The sequence below is a fragment of the Physeter macrocephalus genome, chromosome 16 (assembly GCF_002837175.3).
Source record: "Physeter macrocephalus isolate SW-GA chromosome 16, ASM283717v5, whole genome shotgun sequence".
Taxonomy (NCBI): domain Eukaryota; kingdom Metazoa; phylum Chordata; class Mammalia; order Artiodactyla; family Physeteridae; genus Physeter; species Physeter macrocephalus.
Genome location: NC_041229.1, coordinates 103,177,500 through 103,198,425, shown reverse-complemented (window position 1 = coordinate 103,198,425; position 20,926 = coordinate 103,177,500). Strand labels below are relative to the sequence as shown.

Below are 20,926 nucleotides of genomic sequence, written 5' to 3'. Positions count from 1 at the left end.
GGCAGGGCTCTCTGAGACAGACTAGGGGTCAGAGCAGTGTGTCCTCCCCTCCCCCGCAGCACGCGCATATCGATCCGCCAAGCCCAGGTGGACAAGCTGTACGCCAGCCTGAAGGAGCTGGCGGGAGAGCGGCGGGAGCGCCTGCACGAGCACCTGCGTCTGTGCCAGCTCCGCCGGGAGCTGGACGACCTGGAGCAGTGGATCCAGGAGCGCGAGGTGGTGGCAGCCTCGCACGAGCTGGGCCAGGACTACGAGCACGTGACCGTGAGTGCGGGGAGGACAGCGGCCACACGTGGGCCCCGGGAAGGGTAGAGGACCCCCTGCGAGACTAGCACTTCATCCTGGGCGGAGCGCCGAGGGGCAGGGGTGCAAGACCAGCTCGTGCAGACGCCGTCCTCTGGGTTCTGAGATACTTAATTGGAAGAATCGTGCAGAAAGGAGGACGTGGGGCCGCGCATAGACGTGGGCCGAAAGGAAATGACCGCTCACTGTTTTCCAACAGAGCTCACCAGTACACTGGGGACTTGAGATTCCTCTCCACAGTTTGGGGGCTGGACGCTCACTGCTGCCGAACTATGGACCGTAGTTAGGGTGTCCTTGTCTGAAGCCTAAAGGTTCCAAGCAGCCCTTTGCTGGGGGCTGGAGGCTGGGCGTGTCAGTCAGATCCAGGGTCAGCGGGAACCAGTTGCTCCTGCTGCCTAACTCGGCCCTGCCGAAGAAATCTACCGTGGCCCGTGTGGCCCAGGGAAAGAAGTGGGTTCTCAGTCTGGGGTGAAAGGACTTGCCCCGCGAGTCAGGGACCGCATCCTCCAGTGTCACAGTGTTGTCCGTGCAACCGCTTCCTCTGCCAGATGCTCCGGGACAAATTCCGAGAGTTCTCCCGGGACACGAGCACCATCGGCCAGGAGCGCGTGGACGGCGCCAATGCCTTGGCCAACGGGCTCATCGCCGGGGGCCACGCCGCCCGGGCCACGGTGGCCGAGTGGAAGGACAGTCTCAACGAGGCCTGGGCTGACCTGCTCGAGCTGCTGGACACGCGGGGTCAGGTGCTGGCAGCTGCACACGAGCTGCAGCGCTTCCTGCACGGTGCGCGCCAGGCCCTGGCGCGGGTGCAGCACAAGCAGCAGCAGCTTCCAGACGGGACTGGCCGGGACCTCAACGCTGCCGAGGCCCTGCAGCGCCGACACTGTGCCTTTGAGCACGACATCCAGGCCCTGAGCGCCCAGGTCTGACTCAAGCGTGGGTGGAGGCGGGGGGAGGGACGGGGGGGCTTAGAGGCGACTCCGGGGGGAACGTGGGGAGGCTGGAGGGATCGCATCCTCTGCAGGGCCACGTAGGGATGACGTTAGGATGGCCCCAGGAAGCCGTCTCTGGCCAGGGGACATCTAGCCACCCCGTCCACACCTGTAATCACAAGGCTTTTTGAGGGCCCGTGACATTTTCAGATGGTCCTGGTGGGTAGAAGATTCTTCACGGTGTGCTAAAATCCATCTGCTGGTCCCACTCGGGTGTGAGACCTACACAAACATAAGCATAGATCCTTCCTGCAGCCATTTAAACCCGGTCGGCCCCCCCACCGACGTCCCTTCTTCAGGCCGAAAATCTCACTCTAGCAGTCTCTGAGGTCCCCCACGAGCTGGACAGGCCTCTGAAGGCTCACCCGGCTAGTGACCCTTTTAAAGCGTTGATCCCCAGGCTAAGCCCAGGCCCCCTGGTAAGACCCTACAGGGCAGAGTATGACAGGGCTTATTCTGGACTCCAGCCCTCATCTTTCCCAGCACCCCCCCCCCCCACACACACACACACACACACTCCTCCTCCTGCTTCTCCGGCTGGTAAAATGGGCAGGAGGTGTTGAGCAGAGGTCAGGACGGAGGGAGGTTGCAGCCCCTCAGAGTCTCCCAACTCTGCCTGACTTTGACCTGGGCCCCGGCAGGCCCAGCAGGTGCAGGATGACGGCCACCGGCTCCAGAAGGCCTACGCCGGAGACAAGGCCGAGGAGATCGGCCGCCACATGCAGGCCGTGGCCGAGGCCTGGGCGCAGCTTCAGGGAAGCTCTGCTGCCCGCCGCCAGCTGCTGCTGGACACCACGGACAAGTTCCGCTTCTTCAAGGCTGTCCGGGAGCTGATGCTGTGGATGGACGGAGTGAACCTGCAGATGGATGCCCAGGAGCGGCCCCGGTGAGGCCACAGAGCCTGGCGGCCTCCGGGGGTTATGGGCTGGTGGCCGGGATAGGGTTGTGGGCAGCAGGTGATGTGGTCTCCGTGCCCCCAGGGATGTGTCCTCCGCGGACCTGGTCATCAAGAACCACCAAGGCATCAAGGCGGAGATAGAGGCCAGGGCTGACCGCTTCTCCTCCTGCATCGACATGGGGCAGGGGCTGCTCGCCAGGAGCCACTACGCGGCTGAGGAGGTGGGTGAGGCCTGGGCGTAGCCGGGCACCCTCACGGGGGAGGCCCGAATGCTGATTTCTCCTCTGAGTCTTCCTGCTTCCTTTCATTCTTTCTTTGCAGAAACCTTTCACCTTCCCCTTAGTGCTGTTCAGGGATCTCCCCATTTTATCCTTCCCCCAGAACTGCCTGCCTCTTGAAATAAGAAATCACTGGTAACCCCCATGTGAGACCCCCAGGGACCCTGGCAAGGCCCCGCTGGGTGCTAACTCTCATCTCCGCCCTCCCCCGCCGCCCCCCGACCCAGATCTCAGAGAAGCTGTCTCAGCTTCAGGCACGGCGCCAGGAGACAGCTGACAAGTGGCAGGAGAAGATGGACTGGCTGCAGCTTGGTGAGCCGCTGTAGGAAACTGACTGAGGGCTCCAGGCCCTGGGCGGTGAGGGAGCGGCTGGGGGTCTTGCACCCTGTAGTTTCCAGAGTAGGTGAGACCAGGAATCCGGGGCATGGACTTCAAGGCCCCCACCCTTGGCACTGCCTGGCTCTGCCCTAAGCTCCTGCTCTGGGGCAGTGGCTTTCTCTGTGTCCCTGTGCTTGAAGCTGCTGTGGCTATAATACCCTGTCGTCGCCCACCCTGATTTGCCACCTCCCTGCGGCCCCCAATCCCTGCAGTTTTGGAGGTGCTCGTGTTTGGGAGAGACGCAGGTATGGCGGAGGCCTGGCTGTGCAGCCAGGAGCCGTTGGTGCGAAGTGCTGAGCTGGGTTGCACAGTCGATGAAGTCGAGAGCCTCATCAAGCGGCACGAAGCCTTCCAGAAGTCCGCAGTGGCCTGGGAGGAGCGTTTCAGCGCACTGGAGAAGCTCACGGCGGTGAGGGCTGCAGGACCCCAGGAACGCCAGCCCCATCCCAAGCCCCAGACTTTGCGGGCTCTCCTGCTTGAAGAAGACATGTCTTCCCTTCCCATTGCCCCAGCATCTCCCAGATGTGAGCCAAGAGGGCCCTGTGGTCACCTCCGCTTTAGGAGCCGTCCGTTTCCCTGGGTGGTACTAAGAGGCACCATCTCCCCCATAACTCCTAATCCCCGCCTTCTTCTGGAATTACAGTCTCCATTCTTCCTGTTTCATCCGACGAGAGCTGAGACATTTCAGCTTTCCCCAATGCCTGGGACCTTCCATGCTCTGACCTCAGAATTTTTTGACAGCTGGAGGAGCAGGAGAAGGAGAGGAAAAGAAAGAGGGAGGAAGAGGAACGGCGGAAACAGCCCCCTGCCGCACAGCCCAGAGCCAGTCTGCCTGAAGGGGCCCTGGTGGACCGCCAGACAGCTCCCGATGCTACTTGGGACAGGTGAGAGGCGGGACACTTCGGGGAGGAAGAGGAGGCTGAGCCAGAACAACACACAGACTTCACGTTCTCGGTCACCTCTGCCGTTCCAGAGCCCAGCCCCGCCTGCCAGCACCCTCGCAGCCAGCCAGCGTGAACGGCGTCTGCACAGATGCAGAAGCCCCACAGGTGACTCCTGCTGGCCCCAAGCGCCCCCATCAGAATCTCAGCCCCTCCCCTTGCACATCTGCTTACAGCGTCTTGTCCTTGTAGCCCCTGGTGGAACAACAGAGACTTGAGCAAGGCAGCTTCCCAGAAGGGCCTGTGAGTTTCTCCTGGAGGTGTGGGTATTGATAACTGGGAGATATGGGACGAAACGGGGGCGTGAGCTGGGCGGTGGGGACAGCGGGGTCAGGAGAGGGCAGAGACTCAGAGGAAACGTGGAGGTGGCAAGACCAGCTCTTGGACTCCCAGCTTCGCGACCTGCAGGCTAGGTGTCTCCCATCTTATCTTTTGACACAGACACCGTTGTCTTCACAGGGGTCTGGTGCTGGGGACGAGGCCAACGGGCCACGGGGAGAGAAGCAGACCCGGACACGGGGCCCGACCCCTCCTGTAATGCCCCAGAGCAGGTCATCCGAGTCAGCCCGGGTTGCCACCTTGCCCGCCCGCGGCCCGGAGCTCTCTGCCCAAGAACAGATGGAGGGGCTGCTGTGCCGCAAACAGGAGATGGAGGCCTTTGGCAAGAAGGCCGCCAACAGGTACTGGGTCTGGTCATGTGGTGCCTGCGGCCTCTGCGGCTCCTGCCTTCTGGAGAGGCTTGCCCAGAACCTCTTCCTAGACGGGGGGTGGGGGGTGGGGGGTGGGGGGAAGGACTCAGGAGCAGGTGGGGCCTCAGGTGAGGGCCGGGAGGGCCTAATGACAGGAGTGGCACTGGAGTCCTCGGGCAACCAAGCTGTTCCCGGGATGACTGGCCCCTCAAAGGCCAGTCGGTCACCTGCGTCTCCTCCTCGTCACCTGCGTCTCCTCCTCGTCACCTGCACCATGTCCCTCCCAGGTCATGGCAGAACGTGTACTGTGTCCTGCGGCGTGGGAGCCTTGGCTTTTACAAGGATGCTAAGGCAGCCAGTGCAGGAGTGCCGTACCACGGAGAAGTGCCTGTCAGCCTGGCCAGGGCCCAGGGCAGCGTTGCCTTTGATTATCGAAAGCGCAAGCATGTCTTCAAGCTGGGGTAGGAATGGAACGACGTGCCCTCAGGATGGGAGGGAAGGTCACAGTGATACAAGGCACAGGGGAGCCCCTAGGGGACAGAGAGGTCGAGGAGGGAGAGGCAGGGGATCTGGCTGCATCCCACACTAAGCGGGGCAGGAGCACCAGGACGCAGGCCTGTCAAGCTGAAAAATTATCCTGCCTGGGAGATCTTGAGGCAGGATGCTGGCACTCCCCTGTCCCCAGGTGCCTCCGGGGGCCTGTCCCTGCCTGCCAGCCGGCAGCCAGGGCAGGAGGCAGGGCCTGGGATGGAAGTGAGCTCACCCTGGTCCTCGGCAGCCAATCAGGAAGGATTTGCTTTGGCACAGTCCTGGGGATCTGAAGAACGTGCAGAACGTGTCTGATCTGGCTCTGAGGTCCCCGGGCATGTTCTCCAGCCTGGTCTCTGGGTGATAGTGAGCTCTCACCAGCCCTGATCTGGCCAATCAGAGTCTCAGCTCTGCCCTGAGGTTTCTCTCTCTCTCAACAGCTTACAGGATGGGAAAGAATATTTATTCCAGGCCAAGGATGAGGTGAGCTGTCCCTTCTCTCCTCCCGTGTCCCCCTTCTCTCTGTGCAGTCTTAGAACTTCCAGATGCACATTTCTTTCTTCCCTCGCCTCTCTCTTTTTCCTTGTCTGAAGTGGCCTCATTCTTTGATATCAGACAACCCACAATGTGCCAACTGGATGTTTGTGAAGGCCACCCCAAAACATGTTCCCTACCTTAAAGGGGTCTTTTTCTCCAGTGAGACGAGGCAGTCACCTCCACCTCCTCCTCTTCCACTTCCCCACTGTGGGCGAGCCAGCCACCCAAGCGTAGCATCCTCCAAGCTGACCAGTTGTCTTTCCGCGCCCCACTGCAGGCAGAGATGAGCTCGTGGTTGAGGGTGGTGAATGCAGCCATTGCCACTGTGTCCTCGGCCTCTGGGGAGCCTGAAGAGCCAGCGGTGCCCGCTGCCACCCGGGGCATGACCCGGGCCATGACCATGCCCCCGGTATCACCGGTCGGGGCGGAGGGACCTGTCGTACTTCGCAGCAAGGATGGCAGAGAACGAGAGCGAGAGAAGCGCTTCAGCTTCTTCAAGAAGAACAAGTAGTTGGGGGCGAGACTCCCAGGCCAGCTGCCTCCCTCTGTCCGGGAAACTGCCAGGGACCGTCGACAGGGACCACCCTCTTGTCAGGACAACTGCCTGCTGCTAGGGTCTGTTGCCAAGGTCAACCCATCGCCAGGAACTGTCGCTGGAGACAAGTCAGTGTCCCCAAGGGCAACCCTTCTCTTCTGCTATTTAATTCCAGACTGGTGGTGGGGCCCAGGCAACCCCCAATTCCACTCCCCCGCCTTCTGCCCTCCTGCCCTAGCCTTATTCCTCTATCCCCACCACAGCGCAGACAGCGCAGCACCCTCTCCATAGGCCATATGGGGAATGGCTGCCCCTGCCTCGGGGTCATTCTCCTGCCACAGCTAGGGCGCGCCATCCAGTCCTTGCCCCTGGGGACCAGCCAGGAACCTCTCAGAGCTGAAGCAGGACCTGGGGGCAAGATTGCCAGATGACAGGTCAGAGACACCGAAGCTTCCCCTTCCCATCCTTCCTCACCCTCTGACTCAAGCAGCCCCTCCATCTCCAGCACCTCTCCACAGCTTCCGGGTGTGAGTTGTTCAGGGGCAACCGCGGCCTTGAGTCTGGCCAAGGAGGTGATTAAACAGCTCAGCTTCTCTCACTGCCTCTGGGTGTCTTTGCTTTCCTGACCACAAGCCTCTCTGCCCATGCCCCTGTTCTTCCTTCTGGCCCTGGTCTCCTGTGTGTCAGGTTTCCCACTCTGCCCCCGGAATCCAAGCCCGCCAAGAACCACATTATTCTGTGAGTCTCCCTACCATGATCTCATTTCCCCATGACAATGACCTCCTCCTTGCTGGGCTGACCCATGTCAAACCTCTTTTTAGACCAAAGACGTTCACCATGGTATTAACAAGCAGTACTGAGGCCGTGAATGACTGCTTCCCTGGTGCACAACTTTTCTTCACTCGTGATTCTCTCAGCTGTTTTCAAAAATGGAAGACAGCCTAGTCTCAGCCACTGCTCAGCCTGACAGTAGAGATTGGAGCGTGTAGGTGGTGATTACTGACCCCCACCTTCCGTCTCGATAGAGAGGACCCCACCCAATAGGGGATCAAGGGAGTTCAGACAGGGATCAGATAAGTAACAGGTTCCCAATCCACTGACCAATAGAATGACATCACCCTGGGAAACCACGAGATAACATCCTAAGTGTGTAAACCAAAACACAGGAGAATGTATTTTAGATCCAGTGAAGTATAAAAAAAAGGAGCAGGTGGCTTTCCCTCTTGTCTCTGGCTCGGCAACTGGAGGTTTCAGGGCAATAGTATTTGCCTTGGCGGCCTCCTATAGGAAAAGCTTCGTTCTTTCATTGCTTCCCATATTCAAACAACCATTTCTTTTCGGGGCTCAGGGATCTTTCCAGGAAAGCAGCCCCATCTTTAGCATACTCGGCCAAGGGCCCTGGCTGAGCAGACCCTGACTATCATCAGCCGTGACAAAGACAGGGTCAGGCGTGTGCAGGCCCAGAACGTTTCCAAACATGAGATGTGGTAGACCAGATAGTACACGGAATAATTATCCCTTTCTCTTAAGAAGAGCAGATTCAGTGTGCCAAAGTAAACATGTGGCTAACGTAACTGGAATAATCTGTCGTGGGAGTAAATGGAGTAATAAATACATCAGCACTACACAGACACCTTCTTTTGTTCTTCAGGTATAACTGTAAAATCTCCACTGTCTGAAGGAAGAGAAAATCACACATTGCGGCGTGCTCAGGGAATCTGGGTATTTGTACTCCATGGTGGCAAGCCTGTGGGTTGGGGGAGAAAGCAATAACTGGAGATTTTAGAAGGAAATGTATATGGGCGTGAGGAACCAATGGAGAAGTTATCATTTTAACTTGTAAATAGGGCAGCCAAGAGAAGCAGTCCTGCAGAATGCGGTCAGACATTGTGAATGGAGACGTAATAAAAATATGGTTTGAGCATTTATGAATACATGGTAGCTGAAGCTACCTGAGTCCATGAATCCTTAAGGACAGGACATAGAAGAGGATAAGCATAAGCATAAGGTCAGGAAGTAAGTCTTGGGAGACACCTTGGGGAATGAGTGGAAGAAAGGGAAAGTTCCAGGAACGATGACAGAATGGAATGGAGCGATGGATATGAGGCAGATTAGAGCACAAAAATACAATAATGCGGGTTCCACAAATCAATGGGGCGATAGGGACAGATGAAAATGGATTAATTATTTAGAGAAAAGTGTTTGCATTCTTACCTAACCCCACCTCCAAGGGTGAACTCTAGATCTGTGCTATCTGGTATGGTAGCCACAGGCCCTATGCGGCTACTAGCCACTTGATATGTGGCTAGTCCAAATCGAGATGTGCTGTAAGTGTAAAATGTTTCCTGGAGTTCGAAGACTGAAGAGGAAAAAAAAAAGAATTTAAAACATCTCAATAATTTTTATACTGATTATATGCTGAAATAGTTTAGCTATATTGGATTTTGAAAATATTAAAGTTACTTTCAACTGTTTCCTTCTTTTTCTTAAATGTGTTTACCAGAAAATTTTGTATATGTTGCTCACATTATATTTCTGTTTGGACAGCACTGCTCTAAACGGACTACAGACCTAAATGTGAAAGGTAAAAACATTAATGTTAATAGAAGAAAATGTAGGAGAACATATTTGTGACTCAGGGGGATGGACTAGGACATTTTATACAAAACTTCAAAAGCACAAACTTTAAGACAAAAATTGATTAAGTCGATCACATAAAAAAATTAAGGATTTCTGTTCAGTGAAGGAAGGACTCCATGGACAAAGTTAACAATTTGGTTAATTGTTATGAGAGAAGATATTTGAAACCAATAAGAGATTAATATCTAGAACACACAAGAAAATCCTGCAAACAAAACGGAGACTGTAACCTGACAGGAAACATGGGGAAAATATACGAATAGGGAAGTTACAGAAGAGTCAACCTCCCACACTTCAGAGAAAGAAGAGATGCTTAGAATCATTAGTAATCAGAGAAATGCAAATTAAAGCAACAGTGATATACCACTTTATACCTATTATACTGCCCAAAATTAGACAACTGGATAATGGCAAACACTGGCAGAGACACTGAGATGCAGGGCCCCTCAGGTGGGCGGGTAGACTGGTTTCCAGAGGACAACCTGGCACTACTTGGACAAGTTAGTTCCAAGGGTACCCTATGACCCAGCAACCCAGCAATCCCACCCCTGGGCTTATCTCCCCTCAAATTCTCACACCAAACCATTAGGGCACACAGAATTAACATAAGGATGTCCACTGCAACCTTGTTTATAACAACACTAAGGAGTTGGGAGGCAACCTGAGTGTCCTATGCTGGGAGATGGATAGGCAAAATATGGTGGTTGCACACTGTGGAGTATTACTCAATAGTTAGACACCACACGGTAACTTAGTGCTTAGTGAAAAGAGTAAGAAACAGTGAGCTATACAACACAATTTACATAAACATTTGCAAAATTAGTTTACCCAAATGAACAATGGGCGGGCTTTGTCTATATCCATATTAGGAGAAACCAAATGTAAAAAGGGATGCTTGGGACAATCTAGGAGAATTTTAAATATAAATATTTGATGAAATTAGCATAGCATAGAGCTGATGTTTTAGAGGCAGTTAGCGAAAACCTTACAGGCGAAATGACATTATGTCTGGGATTTGCCTTTAAAAACTCCAGCCCACCCACCCACCCACCCACAAAGTAGGGGGGCTACACAAAATAAGATCAGCAAAATGCTGATAACTGTCAATGCTGAGTAAGGGGCCCACAGGAGTGCATAATATTCTCTATTTGTGCCTTTTTGAAATTTTCCACAATAAAACTTTTTTTAAAGGGGAAAAAGTAAATGTGCACTAAAAAGACATGTCTTGTAGAAAACAAACTTACGGTTACCAAAGGGGAAGGTGGGGGAAGGATAAATTAGGAGTTTGGGATTAGCAGATACAAACTACTGTATATAAAATAGATAAACAACAAGGTTCTACTGTATAGCACAGGGAACTATATTCAATATCCTGTAATAACCTATAATGGAAAAGAATATGAAAAAGAATATACGTATATATAAAACTGAATCGCTTTGCCGTATACCAGAAACTAACACAACACTGTAAATCAACTATACTTCAATTTTAAAAAAAGACATGTCTTGCAAGAACACAAACAAACAAGATAATACACACTAAACTCATTTACTGGTTGCCTATGAGGGAAGGGGAAGGGAGGTAACAGGGAATAGATAAGAACAGGGAAATAGATGGGGGGGAAGGAGATGTAATGGTATAGCCAGAGCTATGAGGAGGAACAGCATAAAAACACAGGAGAAAAGGATGGTGAATGAATGAAAATTTTAGAAGGGTGAAAACTGTTAAAAGGACATTAGTTTTGGTGACCTCAGAAAACTTGGGGCATTGGAGAGGAGGACGGAACCCGAAACACAGTGCACGAAGGTGGGCAACAGCAGGTTCGGACTCTATTTGTGGAAGTCTGTCCTGGAACACAGGGAAGAAACCCAACTTAAAAAACCGTAACAGTGAAGATGAGTGAAAGCTATTTCAGAAATGGGCAAGGAGCTCCCTATACATGTTTTAAAAGTCTGAGTGTAGAGAGAAAGTGGAAACGACCAAGAGGAGAAGGAAAGGGGGGAGGTAAATAGAATTAGGTGGGAGACAAGCATGAGTGTTATCAGAATTGGAAGGACAGTGCCTCTTGTGAAATTGCTGGGAAACAAAGAGTTCAGTGAAAGAAACGTAACAAAGTAGTTGGAGAGGAAGAGGTCAGCCTGCAGAATTTGTGCCTGATAGTATCAGAAAGCATACCAAGGAGGAATGGTGATTGACAACCACCCTGGCATGCCCTACTTGGAGATAAGGTCAGTCCATCAATCTCCATAAACTTCTATTCTTTGTTCAAAGGTGACAGAGAGTAATCCACCTCAGTATCTTCCTTTCTGCCACCAGGAGGTGCCCTTGGACCACAGCTGAATTTTGAAAGCCGGAAACGGCTCAGGGACTCAGTTGCCCAGTCCTCCAGCAGCTTGGTGTGGACTTGGAGACCTGGCCTACCCCCAAAAGAAGAAACCTCTCTGGGCCTCCTTTGGTGTGCTCACCACGGATCAGGAACTGTGAAGGACACACAATTAGAGCTTAATTCTCTAGCTAGGGAGAGAAAACCAGCCTTCATGTGTATGTGACAAAACTTGACTGATTAAGTGCAGCTAGGGGAGAATGCCTCTTACAGCTATCTCAGCTCTGCCATCTTTGGTTCTCCTTTTCCTCACCAACGCATAACGTGTTTGCAATTTTAAAATTTTAAATTATGTATAAAAGCTCTACCAAAAAAAGACTAGGTTGGCTTAAAATGTGGCGCGCCTCTATTTCTAAAATGTTGTCCCAAACTGCCATAGAGGCTGGCAGGCGCTAAGAAAACCCCCTTTTCGGGGACCCGGTGAGATAACCCTTTGTCATCAGCAGCCGCCTTCCTCCCCCACCCCCGCTCCCCCACATGGCCCAATAGCACGATCCATTGTGATGCTTAGTGATTCTCCCGGGCTTCTGATTTCACCAAGTCAGTGGTTGCGTCCACAGCCCTTCTGACGCTTGAGCGACGACCGCCCACCTTCCAAGGTGGTGATTGGCTAGTCAGGCCAGGGGGCAGGCTGACCTCCGCTCCGCAGCACCGTCACCAGCTGGCCCCGCCCCCGCATCGGGGCGACTGAGAGCAGAGCCCGGGGCAGCCATTTGTATGCGGCCGCGGGATTGGTCGTCCGGTTCCCGCGAGGGTGAGGGGGGGCGGCGCGCACTCGCGCGTGCGTGAGCTGGCGCGCGAGAAAGGGCCCGGTCACGCTGAGGCTCGAGCGGCCGTCGCCATTTTGTAGGGTTCTCTCTGACGCGGGAGCCGCCGCCGCCGTCGCCGCCACCCGGAGGTGAGAGGGGTTCTTGTGGGTGTGTGGGGAGCCTGAGAGAGGGCCGGGCCGGGCCTCTGGCGGACGGGGTTGGCCCAGGGTTAGGGTTTCTTCTCTTGCTGCGGGAGGTCCGGGGAAGACACCGGGAGGAGGCGGGGCCGGGTTTCCGGAGGGGGCGGGGCAGAGGTCGGGTCGAGTCTTTGTTGGGGCGAAGGAACTGGAGTTGGGCCGCCGGGGCGTGGGTGTCCCAGGTTGGGGCAAAGGGGGCCTTTTAATTCTTAGAGTATCTTGAAAGGTGATGCCGCACGGAAGAGAGGTGCACAGATTTCCCTCCAAAACCTTGTTACCAGGGACAGTAAGATATATGCCTCTTGCCCCCTGCTTGGATTCTTCTCTTACCTGCCCCTCAAAGAGAGTATTTTCAGCTAACCCTGTTAACCTAAAATGCGCCTCATTTAACGGAGATGATGGGCTGTGCACTGCCTGCTGACACCCGACCTGTTCGCGTGTCACACACAACTCATACTACTCCTTAAGAGTAAACCTTTCCTCCCGCTGTTGAAAACATAATGAACGTCTCTGTGAGGATCTCGATGGTACCAAGAACTTTGGAGGATTAATCCAAAATGCAACGCACTGAAATTTTTTCCTCCACCCCTAACTTTTGGAAATCTCCTTTCTTCTTTTCCAGGCTCTTGTCAGGATGGTGAAGCTGTTCATTGGAAACCTGCCCCGGGAGGCCACAGAGCAGGAGATCCGCTCACCCTTCGAGCAGTATGGGAAGGTGCTGGAGTGTGACATCATTAAGAACTACGGCTTTGTGCACATAGAGGACAAGACGGCGGCCGAGGATGCCATACGCAACCTGCACCACTACAAGCTGCACGGGGTGAACATCAACGTGGAAGCCAGCAAGAATAAGAGCAAAGCTTCAACCAAGTTGCACGTAGGCAACATCAGTCCTACTTGTACCAACCAGGAGCTTCGGGCCAAGTTTGAGGAGTATGGTCCAGTCATCGAATGTGACATCGTGAAAGATTATGCTTTCGTACACATGGAGCGGGCAGAGGATGCAGTGGAGGCCATCAGGGGCCTTGACAACACAGAGTTTCAAGGTGAACTGCTCTGGGGCCTGGGTGGCAAAACTGAGTGGGGTCTAGCTCTAGACAGAGGCAAGAACACAGGACCATAGGGCTGGCAGGGTGGTTTCTTCCATTCCGTTTTAGCCGGAAATGATAGAAAGATTGTATGTTTACCACGCTTAAGCACAGCTTACTCTCGGAGAAGCAAACACTTCTCCTTTTCAGATTTGCCGAGGTGTTCCTCAGCAACCTTGTAGGATCGCAGATGGTGGGTTACTTTATTCTGCAGGCCATCATTCATTTGGGTGCTGTTGGAAGTTTAATCTGCCTGGGCAAATGAGTATCTCATGGGAGAAGGGAGGATAAAGGTCTGTGGGTTACCTGCTTCTTCTGTTACGACAAAGAAGCCTTATATTTGAGAGTTCAAATGTTTAGGGTTTATACGCTTTACTGCCTTGGGTGATGGGCTGTGGCGGGAAAGAAAAACGAAGACATCTCGAAGAATCCCTATATTATAAATCGGGGTGGTGAATCTGGCTTTGGGGGAGTATCTTTTGAGTACTCAGGTTTGTTCGGTCTGAACTATACAAGCAGAGCCAAAAGCCGTGCCGTGGACTATTCTGCTCCGCCTACTGTTATTTAACCCTAAGGGGAAAAAAGGAAATTTCTAAAAATATTAGGTTGAATGGGAATGATGGTCCTGCTTCTGAGGCGATTCCAGTAAGGGTGTTGTATCGAATTATTTATGTCATTAATAAACGTACATATATTGTGATTGATACCACTAGAGGTTGACTGAAGACTCTCTAGGACTGTGCTAATATGGTAGACACAAGCGGCTATTAAATTGAAATTCAATAAATTTTAAAATTCAGTTTCTCAGCTGTGCTGCACACATTTCAAGCACTCAGAAGTCGTATGAGGCTAGTGGTTAGTGTGTTAGTGCAGGTATGGAACGTTTCCATCGTCACAGAAAGTTCTCTTGTACAGCGCTGTTTTGCAAGTTTTTTGTTGACCCCATCATCTTGGACCGCACATTTATAGCCGCTTTTCAGGTTCATAAATTAAGACCATTTTTTCTCTGAGTGCCACTAAAAGGGTTGTTAAGAAGTACTTAAGGGTCCTCTACTAAACCTACAAAACAGAAAAGAAATGGAGAAGAGGAAAAATTGACCAGAAAAGGGTAAGAAAGTTTGCAAATAGTAGATTACAAATGGTGCGTCAGATATCTCTGGCCTCAGCCAGTGTTGTCTTGGCCTTTAGCTACTCTTTAAAGCACAGGGCAAAAGGTGTAGATACTTTCTACCGTTAACTTGTCGTATGACTTTGGACAAGTGTTTTAACCTCTCAATGCTTCATTCTCCCCACTTATGAAATAGAATTAATGATCCCTGCCGTAACTCCTTCACAGGATGGTAGTGAGGCTAGAATGAGGTAATAAGATGTGAAAGTGTTTTGACAGTAAAAGCACTGTATGATGAAAGGTGAGTGGTGTTCGCAGCGAGCGTTTCTGTTACGGTTAGAAACTTATTTAAAATGTAATAGTTGGCTTTCATTATTAGCTGTTGCACTTCAGACAGCTTTAAAAATATTCTTAATTATTTTCATTTGATGAGGGAGGGGATAGTGAATGGACAGTGTTGGGGAAATGGGGGTTCTCTCTTGACAAGTAACAAGCAAAATGTAAAAAGTGCAGTTAAAGTCAGGTACAAAGTGCAGAGGTATTCTAGTATAATACTGCATGTTCTTGCCTTTTTAATATGCAATTGAATGAAAGGGTAGGGGCCAAAATAAGTATATGGAAATCAGTTAATTGGGGGGAGTGGGCTTGAAAGGAATGTTTGTTTTAATGTAGTGAGTTTAATTACTTCAGAAAGCGGATATCTGAGTAACGCAATGATCCATGAGATTTTTTTTTAATGTCTTTATTGGAAGAAAAGGATCCTTTATTTGGTTTTCATGTTCTTAGCCTGGGCCCCTGGAAAAAGCACTCAACGGCGTACGGTACGTACGTACAGACATTTTTATAACCAGCTCTGTTTTTTTTCCAGATGACAAGAGAAAGTTTAGCATTGGATAATAAGTTGCAGTTTTACAGAAAATACAATCTAAATACCAATTTGTCACATTTTTCCATAAAGCCTTTTCAGTCATCTCCTACTGAAGGGGGCCTCTTAAGAGTGCCACTTTGGGCATCTTTTGAACCTTTATGTGTTAATGGCTGCCATGGGTTTCCTCATTGTATGACTTCTGAAAGAAAGCAGCGGAATCTGAGTTTACCTGGGTCTTTGAGGATGTTTCCTCTCCACCGGCAGCAGTGAACTGAACCACTGTTGAGTTAGCAAACAGTGCATTGGAAGACCCTAAAGAAGCTATTCCCAAGTAAAAACTCAGGCAGCTGAATTGGGAATGATATGTAAGAGTTCAGATGTTTCGTTTTTCCCTCAATATGTAAACAAGCGTTAAATTGGAGTACAGTGTATATCAGCTATATCCCTTGATAGGAGCTCACCAATGAGGACCCCAGGTTGCCCCCCTCTTTGTTTCCAAACAAAACACTTTTGCGGGGGCTGGTTTTCTGGGAAATGTTGTAAACACATCTCAGTAATTTTTTGGAGATCTCAGAAAATCTTTAAGCTTTTGGCCTCTCCAAAGCCAAAGTGTAGTAGAATGGTAGAATTTAATCTTCTTTCGATTTTCTTTGCCCTGGTTCCTTAAGGTAATAGAGAAGCACAGTATATTTCAATTATAAGAACTTTAGGGCAGGGGCCCCCAACCCCCGGGATCTAATGCCTGATGATCGGAGGTGGAGCTGATGTAATAATAACAGAAATAAAATGCACAATAAATGCAATGCGCTTGAATCATCCAAACCCCTCCCCCCCCATCACCCTGGTCTTTGGAAAAATTGTCTTCCACAAGAAAGGTCTCTGGTGCCAAAAAGGTTGGGAACCGCTGCTTTAGGGGATTTAAATTAAAAGCCTAGTTACAACCTCTGGAAAGATTATGTGAAAAAAAAACCTGTCACTTCTGTTGCACATCTTTTAGTTCTAGGTAAAAAATTTTTTTACCTGAATCCTTTTCACAGCTACTACAGAGGTAGATTTTGCCACAGATGTTTATAAACTTCTGAGTTCCGCTCTAAATCAGCGGTGAAGACTGGATGTATTAATAGAAACATCAAGGTGGGGGCAAAAGAAACTCGGTTTTATTTCTCAAAAAAAAAAATGGACCCATAATCTATAAAGGAGCAAGTTAAATAGTTTCCTTAAAAATGTACCTCTAGGTCTCTGGGTTGGCTGCTTTTTAGATTGGCATTGTTACACTGACTTCAGAATTGGAGCACAGTTTGTGTCTGTCACACAGATTAATGTCACCATGCATGTTTGAAAGCCAAGTTAACTTGCAATCCTCCAGTCTAAATCATAGGGAATTCTACATTTGGGATTATAAATTGGGGCAAAAATCCGTGTGTTTCTGTTCTAAGCACAGTTAGCATTTGGCCCATAATAACTTCTAAGAATGGGACTATCTACATCTCTGAAAATACTGGGATGGCTAACTGCTGCTTTCAGAGAATCATGGCCATTTGGTATCTGTTGACGGTATCAGTGTTGATGGTGGATGCTGCCTCTCTACTAGCAGCTGGAAGTAAAAACCTGAGCACCTTTGTTTCTGCTAAAGAAAGGGTTTTAAGTTTGAGGCGGCAACTGCTAGAAACTGGGGTGGTAGGAATGTTGGACATTGGGCAGAACTGAGTTTGACTAAAGTGATATTACTGCACTAACCCGCTCCCCTCTCAGGGTCAGTGCATGGCGCTGTTCTGGCTGCCGTCCTGAATCGGGCTGTTTCCAACAGGATGGTGGAGCACGAGGCCTCCTATCGCATAGCTGCATCCAGAACAAGGTCTGTTAAAGAGAGAGCAACTTACTGATCGCGGAGGGGGGATTTGTTCTGAGCCGCCCTTTAGAGTGATGTTCTCTACATCTGTACTGGCTGCCTTTTGGCTACCATTTGTAAAGCAATGACTTGATCTCCAAAGTCTTAGGCAGTTTGGCACTAAATGCTGCCAAGAATATGCCTTTTCTCAAACTGCTTTTAAAGACCTTGGATGCTTTCATTAGTAAGGGTCCCTGGGCTTGATGGTACACACGGCCAGGGCAAAGATTGTTTCTTCTCTTAGCTGTTCCTCGTGCTGGTCATTTTCTGGAAGTATGGATGTGGCTTGTTTGTATGGGTGCCCAGAAGCCTTTAGGCAAATGCTGCGTTTTTCTAACAAGCAGATAGTCCCCTATAAAGAATTGTAAACGACATAGCAGGATGAAATGCCGATCGTTCCATTACATGGAAGCACACTGTCCCTAAGAAACCAGTACTGCTTCAGGATCTCATTCTAGCTGTTGACAGGCCTAGGTCAAGTAGTTTTCTTTTCCACAGTAGGCATGGGTTCACCCTTGCTGAAAAAAGTGGGGGTGGGGTTGAAATGTGGAGCGTCTCATAACAAACTCTTAGAGGTACTAGAGTTGAAGCAGACGATGAGCCAGGTGTGATTTGTGTACCCAACATAGCCTTCTGGTGACACCTGCAAAAATGGCTGGAGGAAACAAGATGGACAGCATATTGCTGTGGTTTTTAAGCTACAGTAAATGCTCAGGCCTTATGTGGCCCTGAGTAAATCAGTGAGAGGTAGGATGCTTTCCTCTGGCATAACTGAGGTTTTGCTGGATATTTGATTTGGAAAAACTGTCAGGTTTTCAATGGTTAGAATTAATAATAGTCTTAGTAGTGAAAAGTGGAAACTTTCTCAATTTCTGTGTTGGAGAAGAAAGTTGTGGAGACGGAAGTAGGAGGGCATCCCGATCTACTGGTGTAAGTAGAAAGTATTGACTGGTTTCTGAGAACTCAAATTTTCTAGCTCTCATCTGTTAAAACTTCAACTTCGTTTGGAGGGGATTGCCGAAATAGGGTTGCAGGAGTGTGCGTATGTTTGTGTGTCTTTTGCCAACTAGTTCACTTTCATTTTGGGGAGGATAGAGAATGTCACTGAGTTATAATAAATCTTCTTACGTCTATTTCCTCAAGGCAAACGAATGCACGTGCAGTTGTCTACCAGCCGGCTTCGGACTGCCCCTGGGATGGGAGACCAGAGTGGCTGCTATCGGTGTGGGAAAGAGGGGCACTGGTCCAAAGAGTGTCCGGTAGACCGTACGGGTCGTGTGGCGGACTTTACCGAGCAGTATAACGAACAGTATGGAGCAGTGCGCACACCTTACGCCATGGGCTACGGGGAATCCATGTATTACAACGATGCGTATGGAGCACTCGACTACTATAAGCGTTACCGAGTCCGTTCTTACGAGGCAGTGGCAGCGGCGGCGGCAGCTTCCGCGTACAACTACGCAGAGCAGACCATGTCCCATCTGCCGCAAGTCCAGAGCACAGCTGTGACCAGTCACCTCAACTCCACTTCTGTTGATCCCTACGACAGACACCTGTTGCCAAACTCGGGCGCTGCTGCCACCTCAGCTGCTATGGCTGCTGCCGCTGCCACCACTTCCTCCTATTATGGAAGGGACAGGAGCCCCCTGCGCCGTGCTGCAGCTGTGCTCCCCACAGTTGGAGAGGGCTACGGTTATGGGCCAGAGAGTGAGCTGTCTCAGGCTTCAGCAGCTGCACGGAATTCTCTGTATGACATGGCCCGGTATGAGCGGGAGCAGTATGTGGACCGAGCGCGGTACTCAGCCTTTTAAAAACTGGAGGTGAGAGCGGGGTGGGTGTGGTTAAGAGATTCCATTTAGTTCCGCAGGAGGGAGACCTGTGCCACATAGAGGAGGCTAAAGCCACCCGTTTGCTGTCAGGACAGTATCCAAAAGGTATAAATTAATTGCATGTTAGTCTTAAGTATTTCTCTAACTTAGGCCCGGGGTTCATTTGGCCCGTCGAGGTTTTAGTTTACAACTACGGCCAACCAACTTGTTCCTTCTGAGAGAACAACAGCAACTCAGTTTGTTAGTGAGAATATTGTTCTTTAATCAAGTGTAAGGAGATCTGGGGTACAGAGACATAATTAAGAGAACTAACACTTGTTGAGTGCCCTCTTTGTACACGATATCATTTAATTATACAGCTGGCCTTTAAGATATTTTCTTTTATGGAGAAGGGAACTAAGGCTCAGAGGGGTTAAGTACTTTGCCTCAAGTCATCTGGTAATTGAGAGGTAGAGCCAGAATTCAAACTCAGGCGCGCCTGAGTCCAAAACCACTTTCTCTTTCCACCACAGAAGTCACTGTAGTGTACGCTGGAGAGTAGAGGTTCAGGAGTTAATAATGATGTCACCAGTGAGAATTTAAGCTATAACTTCAGACTTCCAGTTTGCTAACAAAGCTACTACTTCGGTCATGAGTCTTTAGCAGAGGAAACTCTTCTAACATATCTATAAGCCAGATAAAATCCTCTAAATTCTAGGCGTTTAGTTCCAGGATACTTGCCTGACAGCAGAACGTTGTGATGCCATTGTCCCGTGGAGTCCCTTCCTTGTTAGTAATCCAGAGCGTCGTGTTCTGTGCGGGCACTTAGCCGTATTTCTGCATGGCTTATGATGCTGTCATTTAGAGCCTGACACTTCCCATTTCTTCCAGCGAATTTTGTGTTTTTTTGTTTGAGAGGAACATTTAAGGAGCTAGATAAAACAGGTAATTTTCTGATGTGTGTAAGTCCCATTGGTGGTAACCTTGCAATTTTTCCTACTTCAGAAAATGTATAGCAGAGATGTTCGAATGTCAAGAATAATTAGTACCTAGAGATTGGTAAATCTCTTCATCTGAGTGGAAATTGCATCATAACTTTCATTCTCATGGTTTCCTTGTACCCTGAAATTGAGCATCAGTAGAACTGGAGGCCTCGTAGCAAAGTTAAACTGGGTTACCGCTGAGTTTTCAGGGTTCCTGAGTACCCCCCCTTTGGTATATGTGTAGAAGAAAAGCAAGTGACAGGAATTTGCCCTTTTACGTAGTGGGGAGCAAATATGATGTGAACCTGTGACAAGTTATGTCCTATCTGACCATGACAAGACGGATCCCCTGAGACCGCTGTGTAGTGTGTGTCCATGTGCATGAAGAGGATAATCTTACACCTCGTGTAGTCTGCCGTTAATTTTTACTTTTATTGCTGCTGGCTCTGCCATGAAGTAGGATATGCCTCTAAAGTAAGGTGCTGTCTTCTATCGGATAACTTACATTTCTCTCAAATATGTTCCAAAGTTAAATATTAAATTAGTGTATATTGTGGTCCTTACAGGATATTGCTAAGGTATTTTTAAGTGATTTTTGACTGCGAGCAGTGGTTGTTCAACTAACCTCTTTTTAGTGATGACTTTTAAAGAAACTTACCTTCCAGGTGTGAACCTCAAATGGACTGAATAACCTTGAGTTGGTTGCAGTCCCAGGAGCCTGATGTTAATGAGGCTGCCAGGATGAAATACTCCAGAACTGTTGGGGATCCAAATTCGGGTCTCACCCTAGCAGAACTGATTCAAGAACGTCACAACTTTTGAAGTCGATTGGCACAGATCAAGACCAAGATTTGGCCCTTTGTCTGTAATAAGTAGAGGAACTTGGTGTGAGTTAACTTTTTTTTCCCCCCAGCCATTGGTGTCTGGAGTTCCCATCATCAGTGGAAGAACTAGAGAATTTAGGATTTCTTCTTTTGATTTGGTAAGGGAGATGTGGTCAATTAAAGGAACTACCGGAGGGCTTCCCTGGTGGCGCAGTGGTTGCGCGTCCGCCTGCCGATGCAGGGGAACCGGGTTCGCGCCCCGGTCTGGGAAGATCCCACATGCCGCGGAGCGGCTGGGCCCGTGAGCCAT

The 20,926-nt window shown here is 50.1% G+C and overlaps 2 protein-coding genes across 6 annotated transcripts in view; both read left to right on the top strand.

Annotated features, from left to right (window-relative positions):
- The window catches only part of SPTBN2 (spectrin beta, non-erythrocytic 2), a 30,843-nt gene extending 24,165 nt beyond the window's left edge, over nucleotides 1–6,678 (top strand). For 3 of the 4 annotated variants that reach the window (XM_024133393.3, XM_028501560.2, XM_055091630.1), the window contains 13 exons: nucleotides 60–264; nucleotides 852–1,226; nucleotides 1,937–2,181; nucleotides 2,276–2,414; nucleotides 2,699–2,783; nucleotides 3,062–3,258; nucleotides 3,591–3,733; nucleotides 3,823–3,898; nucleotides 3,983–4,033; nucleotides 4,250–4,470; nucleotides 4,767–4,940; nucleotides 5,448–5,490; nucleotides 5,822–6,678. In XM_024133393.3, the coding sequence (XP_023989161.1) occupies nucleotides 60–264; nucleotides 852–1,226; nucleotides 1,937–2,181; nucleotides 2,276–2,414; nucleotides 2,699–2,783; nucleotides 3,062–3,258; nucleotides 3,591–3,733; nucleotides 3,823–3,898; nucleotides 3,983–4,033; nucleotides 4,250–4,470; nucleotides 4,767–4,940; nucleotides 5,448–5,490; nucleotides 5,822–6,055 (2,188 nt within the window). In that variant the 3' untranslated portion in view covers nucleotides 6,056–6,678. Of the gene's footprint in view, nucleotides 1–59; nucleotides 265–851; nucleotides 1,227–1,936; nucleotides 2,182–2,275; nucleotides 2,415–2,698; nucleotides 2,784–3,061; nucleotides 3,259–3,590; nucleotides 3,734–3,822; nucleotides 3,899–3,982; nucleotides 4,034–4,249; nucleotides 4,471–4,766; nucleotides 4,941–5,447; nucleotides 5,491–5,821 lie in introns of those variants that run through there. The other variant, XR_008619620.1, reaches the window with a different exon arrangement.
- Nucleotides 6,679–11,884: 5,206 nt separating this feature from the next.
- The window catches only part of RBM4B (RNA binding motif protein 4B), a 9,926-nt gene continuing 884 nt past the window's right edge, over nucleotides 11,885–20,926 (top strand). The window contains exons 1-3 of one of the 2 annotated variants that reach the window (XM_007115036.4): nucleotides 11,885–12,001; nucleotides 12,672–13,095; nucleotides 18,145–18,821. In XM_007115036.4, the coding sequence (XP_007115098.2) occupies nucleotides 12,684–13,095; nucleotides 18,145–18,812 (1,080 nt within the window). In that variant the 5' untranslated portion in view covers nucleotides 11,885–12,001; nucleotides 12,672–12,683 and the 3' untranslated portion in view covers nucleotides 18,813–18,821. Of the gene's footprint in view, nucleotides 12,002–12,276; nucleotides 12,297–12,671; nucleotides 13,096–18,144; nucleotides 18,822–20,926 lie in introns of those variants that run through there. The other variant, XM_028501285.2, reaches the window with a different exon arrangement.